General features: G+C 44.3%; 1 protein-coding gene across 1 annotated transcript in view; it reads left to right on the top strand.

Annotated features, from left to right (window-relative positions):
• The first annotated feature begins 224 nt into the window (after positions 1–224).
• nfatc1 (nuclear factor of activated T cells 1) overlaps positions 225–10,244 on the top strand; it is a 35,543-nt gene continuing 25,523 nt past the window's right edge. The window contains exons 1-4 of the mRNA XM_046059517.1: positions 225–559; positions 1,955–2,993; positions 3,351–3,510; positions 8,916–9,118. Coding sequence (XP_045915473.1) covers positions 541–559; positions 1,955–2,993; positions 3,351–3,510; positions 8,916–9,118 — 1,421 coding nt within the window. The 5' untranslated portion in view covers positions 225–540. The remainder of the gene's footprint in view (positions 560–1,954; positions 2,994–3,350; positions 3,511–8,915; positions 9,119–10,244) is intronic.

Here is a 10,244-nt window from a genome sequence, read left to right as displayed (position 1 = left end):
CGGAAACCCCAGTGTGAGAGATACTCTCCGTGGACCCATCTGTTGGTCGGACGTTTAGATGCGTCAGAGTGCGGAGGGGCGGTGCGCAGCCGCCGCCGAGGTGATCCCCGAGTTTAAAAGCACAGAGGTCCTCTGTGCGCCGGAGCAGTGCGTCACAGCGACCCAACAGATCCAGGATCCCCCGACACAGAGTCAGGTAGCTCAACACAGCGACGAAAATAGCTTTTCTAAGAGAACACGTCTACATCAGTCTGCCACATGTTTTAATGTTTTTACGCACATCTCTTAGATTTTTTCCATTTTGGGTGCGACTTTTCCCCCTTCTGAAGTAGTAACAGCTATTTTTTCATCTAAGCGCTTTTTTTGACTTTGTTATTTCTCATTCTCGTTATTTGTTTGCGGTGATACAGTGAAAGAGAGGATCCGGAGCAAACAGCTGGGGAATATACATAAACTCCGCTATATGGATACGGAATCGCTCCCATCTGCAGCTGTACTCAGATTTTGATCTCAGACGTTGCTCTCTGCTCAAAGAAGAACATGAAATCTGCTGAAGAGGGTATGTTTGACTTTTATTTATTACATTAGGCTTTCTTTATTATCATCGCAGAGCGGTAAAGCTATTAAAGTGGCATTTATTCAACTTTTCATCATTGTTTAACACTTTACTCCCGGATGCGATACAGTAAACTATGATGTTATATTGAATCAGGGTCTTAGCTGCACTTTGCTCCCAGCTGAATGCCTGTATTCAGCCTCAGTGCATTACAGTTAGTTGCAGTATTAAAGTGGTGGTGTAGATATTCAGTGTGCGCCCCTCCCTGTTGATTTGGGCAACGTGGGCGTGGTTCTCCCCCTGTGAACCTCTCGTGACTAAAAAGTGTTCCCAAAATAGTCAGAATTGAGCCGGTGCTAATGACTGACATGGCACTGTGGGAAGCGATTCAGATGCCAGTATTCAGCAGAGCCATTTGATGGCGCAGCCCCTCAGGCTACCTGTTAGGATGTCAGCTAATTCACAGCAGTCTAATTATAGAAAACAAACATTTTAGTGCTACTGTGTCACACACCGCAAGCAGTATTAAATTTAAGCATAATTTTCTTTTATTACAAGGAGTCATATGGTGCTGCACTGATGTCATAGTGTTTATGGCGGGGCCCCTAATTCACAGCAGACAGGAGCTGTGGTGACTGCAGGCAGTCTGACTGCATCTGTGTGTCTGCAGCAGTCACCTCCATCCATATCAATGCGCCCCACTGTGGTCACATTCACCCAGCCTCATGCCACCATATAACCACAACTCCCGTTCCCATGTTCCCCCTCCTCTGCCCCTGGTTGTGACCTCAGCCTTCGCCACAGACGGGCAGAGTTTCATATGACCCAGCGGGAGCGTTGGCACAACACCATGAGCTTCCCCTGGCTGGGTAGCCTACAGCATGCAAATAAACGAATCATGTCCCTCCTGTGTTTATTTTCAATGGCTGTTGGAACATGAAACTGGCCAACAAAAGCATCAGTGTGTGTTTTCATAATGTCACAGTTTATGGGCTACAGCATGTGCATTAAGTGGCATAAATCTGGCAATGTAGAGTGGAAAAAAACACCTGGACTTGCCTTTGGTTATTTTTAGGATGGATATATTTTTAGGTCTTGTATTCTGTCCCCCACCTTTGCTTTGAATATTTTGAGACATCAGATATGTTTTCTGTCACTTGCCTCATTGTGTTTGGGGATCCCCATTGGATGAGGTTAAGATTTAACTTGCATGCCTTCTGCATCGGGAAATAGCCAGGGCCTAATCTGGTAGGCAAGCTGTTCTTTTGCCATTATAGGCAACACGTCTCCAACAGCTCTCGTAAGACTCAACTTGGCAACTGTCTCCCTCTCAGTAAGGGAGCCAGTGAATGTGTGTTTGATTATCATGGCAACAAACTCAATCTGTTTGCTTTGCAGATGCATATGGCTACACGCCAAATGTCAGTCTCTCCCTCCCACTGGGCAACCCTTGTCTTCCCTCCCAGTACCACAGCCTCCAGTCCAGCCCTACTATATCTGTGTCTGTCACAGAGCCTCACAGTTATGACACCCAGGATGACATGAGTGTGGCCGGCTACTATTCATCCTCAAGCATCCGCCCAAACGGAGCCCCGACCCTGGAGAGCCCTCGCATCGAGATCACAGCCTACGGTCAGTTTCCTGAGGATGAAGTGGAGGAGAGCAACCTTCCTGTTGCCAAGCGAGTCAATTCCATAGTGACGCTGACCCTCCCCAGTGCAGATGGTTATCGCGACCCCAGCTGCCTGAGTCCAGCCAGCAGCGTTTCATCCCGCAGCTGCCACTCTGATGCCTCCTCCTATGAATCAGGCTTCTCCTACAACTATGATAACTCACCCCAGAACTCCCCCTGGCAGTCACCCTCTGTGTCTCCCAAGGGCTCCACCCTCGCCTTGCCAGGTGATGGCTGCACCTCTGGTGGCTCCCCTCGCCACTCCCCCTCCACCTCACCACGCACAAGCTTAACAGATGACACCTGGATAGGTCAGCGTGGCTCCAGACCCAACTCCCCTTGTGGTGCGAAGAGGAAGTACAGCTTCAATGGCAGTGGGGCGTTGCATAAGCACTACCCATACTCGCCCAACCACTCACCTGGACCATCCCCGCAGACCTCCCCTCGCCTTAGCATTACAGAGGAGACCTGGCTGCCAAACACCAACCAGTACACTAACTCGGCCATTCTGGCAGCCATCAACGCCTTGACCACAGATGGAGTGGCTGAGCTTGGGGAGGGAATCCCCATGAAGGCCAGGAAAACCAGCCAGGAGCACAACTCCACAGTCAGCCTAAAGGTGGAGCCTGGAGGTGAGGAGCTAAGTCCAGGGGAGCTCTGTCTGGACGAGCACCGCCTGCCATTAAAGAAGGAGGGCTACTGTGGCGGGTTCCTGGATGTTCCACAACACCCATACTCCTGGTCCAAGCCAAAGCAATATGTCAGGTAAGCAAGGAGTAACAGCTGAAGATTTGAGTACTGAAAAATATCTGATCAAACCTGAAAAAAAAAGCTACAGGGGAATAGTATTTTTTGTGCTCAAGATTTATGAAAGCATATAACTGCAAATAAATATAGGATTGTTTCAGTATTTTTGGAAACTGAGCATATTAACGTATTAAGTGAGAATTTATCCATACATGCATTTTTTTGCCTGGACTCATAAACATATTTGTAATTTCTAAACAAGTTTTTCACAAGGCCTGGCATAACACTGTGTTCACATTCTGCACATTCTACTTTGTTAAGTGCCTTCTCCCTCCCTATTAAGTTGACATGTTGGACATGTTTTTGCCCCGACAGCCCATCCCTGCCAGCACTCGACTGGCAGTTACCATCTAGCTCGGGGCCGTATAGCCTGCAGATCGAGGTGCAGCCCAAGTCCCACCACCGAGCCCATTATGAGACGGAGGGCAGCAGGGGAGCCGTAAAGGCCCTGGCAGGAGGACACCCAGTCGTTAAGGTCTGCTAAACCAGCGCTTCTTGTGATATAGTCAGACAAAGCAGTATCTACCTGATCACAGGCTGCATATTTCTGCAAGCTGTGAGCACCTAAACCAAAGACGGATTTCTCCTTCTCGAGATTGTGTCATAAATAATTTTAGAGGTAAAATAATCCAGTATTTCACAAGAAAAAGCAAAAGTCCTTTCAAAAACAACATTATTTTCACATTAATTATCTTGTGGCTCCGCAGATAAATGTCTCAAACCACTCAGGGGCCCAAACCATATGTTGAGAGCTAGACTGTTTGGTTTTCAGTGATGACTAGACCAACACACGGCGCAGCCATTAGACTCATTTTCACTCCTGCTCCTTACCTCTTCACTTCTCGCCTCAACTCCCTTTTTTCCTCCTATGTGTTAAAATAGATTGGGGCGACATGTGTTTCATGGCCTGCCTGTTATATTATTCAAAGATGTCACCTTTCTGAATGGAATACCATAGGTATGCTATTAGACAGACCAGTCCACTCCGTCAGTTCCTGTCCAGACAAGGGTGACTCAGACATTTCCATTGCGTTGTCGAGTGCAGCGTAGACAGTTACAAAGTGATGTAGCCTGGCCAGTAAGAGCTTAGTCATCAGCTTTAACCACAGTAGCTCTGGTGGTCGAGTCTTAAGAAAAGAAAATGTGGACAACTGCAGAAATGTTTTGGTTATAAACCCATCTGGTCCCCCAGCCATTACTCCACACCACTGACCTCAGTCTCTGAATAAATAAAGGGTCTGCAGCAAGGAGTTGGGGGAAAGTGAGTGGTGAGGCGGGCTGTCAGTTTAATTAAAACCTTTTGACATTGTATTAATACATTACAATAAGTTTACCAGACATTCGTCACATATAGTGCAGAGTTTTCTGTGTTTGCCTTTCAGTTTTGATAAATATTTCTTTTTGGCGTGAGTAGTTTTTCTTCTTGCCATAGAGGAGCAGTTAGATAGTTATGCCCTTTATTTTGAATGGGGAATGCTAACATTGCTAAGCAGCATTTTTAAGGAGAAGCATGCTGTGTCCCGATTCCATACTACATACCAACTATAAGCAGATTTATGTTCACACCAGAAAAGTGACAAAATTAAGTTTACTAGTACTAGTAGTAGTATACTAGTACTCAATATGCCCAATGAAAGAGAGACAAAGCTAGCAACTAGCTAGTGAGCATAGTCAAAGATCCAGATATTTGCCTAAGGAGTTGGTAGAGACCAAAATCAGAGCTAAAAGAAAGAGAATATTGGACAGAAACACAACAACAAAATATGTTAATGTTGCCCAGTATTGGCAAAATGTGTAAATTAGCTGTTATCAACATTATGTGATGATAATATGGCAATGTGTGTGTGTTTAGCTTGTTGTTCTTCCCCAAGTAGCCCAAACACTGAATGCATGCAATAATGCAGGCTTTATACCTGAGAGATAATGGATTTTTGAGCATTTTGAGAATTGATATTTAAGCATATTATATATAATCATATCATTGAGTAAAAATAGCCTCTTTTCAAAATGCTATAAAGGTAATTAAACAGTGTTGTGATATATTTAGCTCTCAGCACTGGAACAAGGGAACAGAAATATTATATTATTTGTATGCAGCTGTGGAATAAGACATTTGGACACAACATAAAACATATTGTACAATCCAGCAAGTTGCAACTTCAGCCACACATCTGTACAAGATGTGTGTATTTGTACATGAGAAGGTGCTAATGATTTAATGACGGGGGTCTGGGTTCACCCCAGCTGAAATAGAGAGTGTGTGTTCTCTTAAACTTGAACCCAAACCGCCCCCCCCCCCCCCCCCCCCCCCCCCCCCCCCCCCCCCCCCCCCCGCCCCCCGACACATACACACACACACACACACTTTTCCGCCAGCTACCACCCCAACCACACAGACTTCCCTTTGTTTAGGAAAGTTCCCGTGTGTACCGCTGACATCATTGCGCACTGCGTCCTGTGGAGGCGGCAGCAACTAAACCACACACGTTTCTGGCAGGCCCTGATGGAGATGTTGGAGGGAGCTTCAGAAAAGGCAGCCCCTTCTGTGTGACTTCCTGATTACATGGTACACACAACACTGCAACCTCTGCTACGGACGCTGGCTGACTAAACCTCTGTGGCTCGTCCCGTCACTCCTCTGACTCAAACCCTGCCCAGACTTTACAGAGTTTATTCTGGACGGTCCTGTTCTGTGTGGTACACTTTTTCTACAGCACAGCTAAGCCAGCTATTTTCTGTTCTTTTTCAATGCCATCGCTGCTGCCTGCCTCAACCACACCCGCCCTTACACCAACAGCAGACTGAAGTATGCCCCTCTGAAGTGCTGTGTGCAGTCCTCACCGCAGTTAATGCTCAGGGTTTCATGCTGTACTTTGGTGGAGAGGAAATACCCCCTATTCAAGTCTGTGAGGTCTTTCTTTCTCTGTCTGAAGTCAGATTTCATGATCTGTTCATTGCTTAAAAAACACATCCAAAAAGCTGTTTTGAAGTAATTTTTGTAGATTATTATTTTGGAGTCGTGTGCCTTTTCTAGGCCTTGATCCTTGTGATTGACTTTAGATTTTTAAACGAAGTGTAATTAACAAATAAAAAGCGTACAAAGCAGAAAGCATGACAGGATGAATTGTCACACTGAGCTCTGAGCACTGAGCTATCCCTCTCCCGACAAAACTGAAACACAGGAGTCCATATATGTGTTTGTGTGTATAATCATCCTTTTAGAGTTGGGTATGATAGCCTATGATAGAAATAGAGATGGAGCCCCGTTCACCCTCACCCAATTCTCCTCCTCTTTGGTGCCTTGAGCAGCCAGAGTCTCTGCATTCCTCTTGTGGGTGATAATATGAACTAGGGAGGAGTGGCTGCATTGCCAATGTCAAACTGCCAGGGTAGAGGAACAGAGGGTTTACATCAAGCGGTATCACAGTGATTAAATTGCATCAACAAATCATAGATGTTGTCTGCTGCAGCTGCTTTTTATACAGATGATTCAGATCAAAGAGCAAAAAAAAAGGTTTCTTGAATTCAAGATTGCCACTTGGTCTTTAAATGATCGATATGACATGAACACAAATGTCTCTACAAACGCATACTTTTTGACTTTATGACTTCAATCAGAAACTGCTGAAATTGTTCAGATGAAATTATCGAGTCTGATTATTTCTATTTGCCTAGATTTGATGCTGATAATATTTCAAGGCAGATAATCAGTAATTACAGTTTGAAGGTAACCATCTAACCATTTGAACAAGCTCCCTCGCTTCATCACACTCCTTCCTGCTGCCTAAATAAACAGCATTGCTAGGCAGCAACCCATTTCCTTACACAAATATACAGGGCTTTTGCAGGCTCTTAACCCTGACAGGGATCCTCCTCTAAATCACATGTTGTGCCTCCCCGGTCTGAGACTTTCACTCTCCTTGCGGGCACTCCTCGCCTCGAGTGCTCTTCTTATGTAAGTGAAAACTCTGGTCTTCATTTCAACATTTCCCTGCTGATCGTTTCAGCTGATAATTTTATCCACAGCAGCACATAATTGAGCGGGGTTTAGTGTCTGCCTCTGTAACACTTTAACAGGGTCTGTGGATAGTTATGTGCACATATTGTCCATTTTTCTTTCCTTTTCATGCCAGTTTTAACTCGACTTCGACTGAAAAATGGAGGGATTTGGGAAATGTTTAAATTATAAAATTATAAATTTCTTGATTTAAAAAAAAATGTACATCATTATTACATTATATCAGTATGTATGGTGGAATGTGCTGAAGCACTTTAAACAATGTATTTATTGTGTTGGAAACATAGACTGTATAAAACTTGAACATAGTCTCACATAGGTTTCTGAAGAGTGACTGTGAAGCTCAATGTGGATAGCTCACACTGTCGCTGTCTTGGCAGAATCCCTCTCAGAAATGGGCAGAGATGCGGCATCAGTGGAGCTGAATGTAGGTCAGTTGCTGTGGCTAGCCACCTATGACAGCACCCACCTGTCACTCAAAGCAACCATGCCCTTAATTATGCATGACTTTAAGCCTTAAAATTATTAAACACGTGCATTATATAAAAATCCAACCCAGTACAGTTGTCCAGAATGGAGAAATTAGCTGTATAGACCAAAACTGTTTTTTTGGTTCCAGGCTGTAAACATGTTTGTGTCTGCTTTAAATCTGGACATTTTAACATGGGGGTCTTTGGGGATTGACTCACTTTTGGAGCCAGCCTTAAGTGGCCATTTGAGGAACTGCAGTTTTTGGCCCTTCTGTGTTGGCTTCATTTTTCAGCCCCAGATGTTGAACCTTGGTTGGGAGATGGAAATGTTGACCAGGTTTGTTGGGTCTCATCTATTTGGGTGACAATGAATGTCACATTTAATCTCTTCAGTAAAAAAAAGAGAAGTTTTTTACGCACCTCGCTGATTTATAACATTTTTACTGTAATCCAGCAAGAACAACGTGAACAACAATCTTTCTTTGCTGTAGTTTGCACATGAAGAAAGCGATGGATTGCAGCTTTAACCTTTAAACAACCTTAAGTATTAACAATTTGTCCATAAAATCTCCTAAATTGGAGTCCATTTATATTTTATAATATACAGATTTGTTTCTTTCAGTTGTTTTGATGTCAAAATGACAAGTATTTTTGCTCTAATTCCTCCCCGGTCACACATGTATGGATAACATACATAACTCTCAAACAGTGTGTCAGTAGTAGCCGCTGTTCTCAGATTTCAGCCTGCGGGTTTGGGCTTCATGCCTGCACACCGCAGTTTGGGTGGTTGAGGTCATCCTGGCGGGAGGCCTCCTGTCAAGTAACACCTATGGAGGTCTGGGAGTACTTTAGATACTCTGAGTTGAGCCCACCAGCTACAGCGAGAAGCACTTTGGTGCTGTCTCCAGCTCCATTGCACTGGGATCATTTTACTGATATGAATCAGAGCAGGGTCACTACTGAGAGTATTTTTCTACCCTGATTGGCCAGGGCTTGGTGGGACTGACATGACCTTGACTTTTCTGAAACACTAGCTTAGTGTTGTCACAAGGAGAGCGCTGCACTCACAAATCACAGCGCTGCTCGCTGTAGGTGGTTTCACTGCTGTCTGGCAGCGGCTGCCCCTGAGATTCAGCTACTGTGGGATCAACATTTTGGCCAGCCTGACATGAACTGATGGAGGAAGTGTATATAGGCCATTGGTTGTAAATTAAAGAAGATGAAAAGGGTGATTACAAGATCCTAAATAGGCACTTTGTTTGAAAATCAACGCACCAAGAGCCTAAACCTTTGAAAGACTTAAGTTAACAGAATGAAAGTGGATGCTTTTTTCAGGAAAGGACATGAGGGCTTAACTGCAACTGTGTCTTTTCTTTCTTTCTCCCCTCTTAGCTTCATGGCTACATGGAGAGCGAGCCTCTGACCCTGCAGCTGTTCATTGGCACAGCTGACGACAGGCTACTGAGGCCCCACGCCTTCTACCAGGTCCACCGTATCACTGGGAAGACAGTGTCCACCCCGAGCCATGAGGCCCTGCACAACAACACCAAGGTTCTGGAGATCCCACTGCTGCCAGAGAACAACATGCGGGCCATGTGAGTATCAAGGGCTGTACCCCACCAGGGAGTTTTGATTTGGCCATTTGTAGGTTAAAACATGTTCACATACAGTAACTCAAAACAAAGGGTCAAATCAGGTGAAAATAATTTTTTTTAGCATCTACAGTTTTAACTTGTCTTGGACGTCAAGTCTTTATTCATTCAAGACTTGCCAATAATTTTAGATGTGTGGGCTGGATGTAACTTTTTAGACATTTAGAGCTATAGTCAAGTCTTTTAAGACATGTCCAAGTAAAGTCTCAAGTCATCTGAAACAAGTCCAAGTCCGCGCCAAGTAAGTACTTCTAGACAAGTCCAAGCCATGTCTCACATTATTCAAGAAAATAAGTCTCAAGTCATTCGAGTCCAGTCCAAGTGAAGTCTCATGTCAGTGGCAAGTCCCAGTCACATCAAAAGTGAATTGCAGTCAATAACTCTGTTTTTTATGTGTGAATGGTGACCATTGTAATGACACAGACTTTGAACATCTTCCTTTCAAAGCTGTGTTTTTTACATAGCAAGTCTCAAGTCACAACTCAGTAACAGACTTAACTGGCTTGAGAATTGACACTAACTTCCTGAAAAAAGTTAAAAATAATTCTAGATATCAGCTTTAAGGAGTTTACTTTAACTGAGGTAACATTCTGGTCCTCTGCAAGGGGAAATAGGATTCCTCTTGGGCTAATTAAACCATATTAAAACATGTTAGATTACTGCTTTTCTTTAAAAAAAGCTAACAATCTGGAGATATGAAGTTTGCTCCCGATGTACAGTTTTCTGTGTGTCTGATTTTTGTGTATATGCGTTACGCAAGTGTTGCCCTCTGTACACAGATGGGTGGCTTTCCCATTTTATAAGCCTCAGAGATCAGATTACTGGGGAAGCTCTGTGCGGCTAACAGGGACCAGAGTTTCTGTCTGAGCTGCAGGCAGTAGCAGCCTGCTAGCATCAGCACTTTCTCTGCGTTTTAATGGATGTAACACATAAGCTCCCCTTATACAACGACTTCACCTCAGGATATGGTTTCTCTTTCCTCACAGAGGACACACCTCAGAGTACTTACAGAGCAGGCCAGGGATTTGTGGGAGATTTATTCATCTTGGCATGTACACCAGTATGACAT

This window comes from Micropterus dolomieu, linkage group LG09 (assembly GCF_021292245.1).
Source record: "Micropterus dolomieu isolate WLL.071019.BEF.003 ecotype Adirondacks linkage group LG09, ASM2129224v1, whole genome shotgun sequence".
Lineage (NCBI taxonomy): Eukaryota > Metazoa > Chordata > Actinopteri > Centrarchiformes > Centrarchidae > Micropterus > Micropterus dolomieu.
This window is presented reverse-complemented; position numbering and strand designations above follow the sequence as displayed.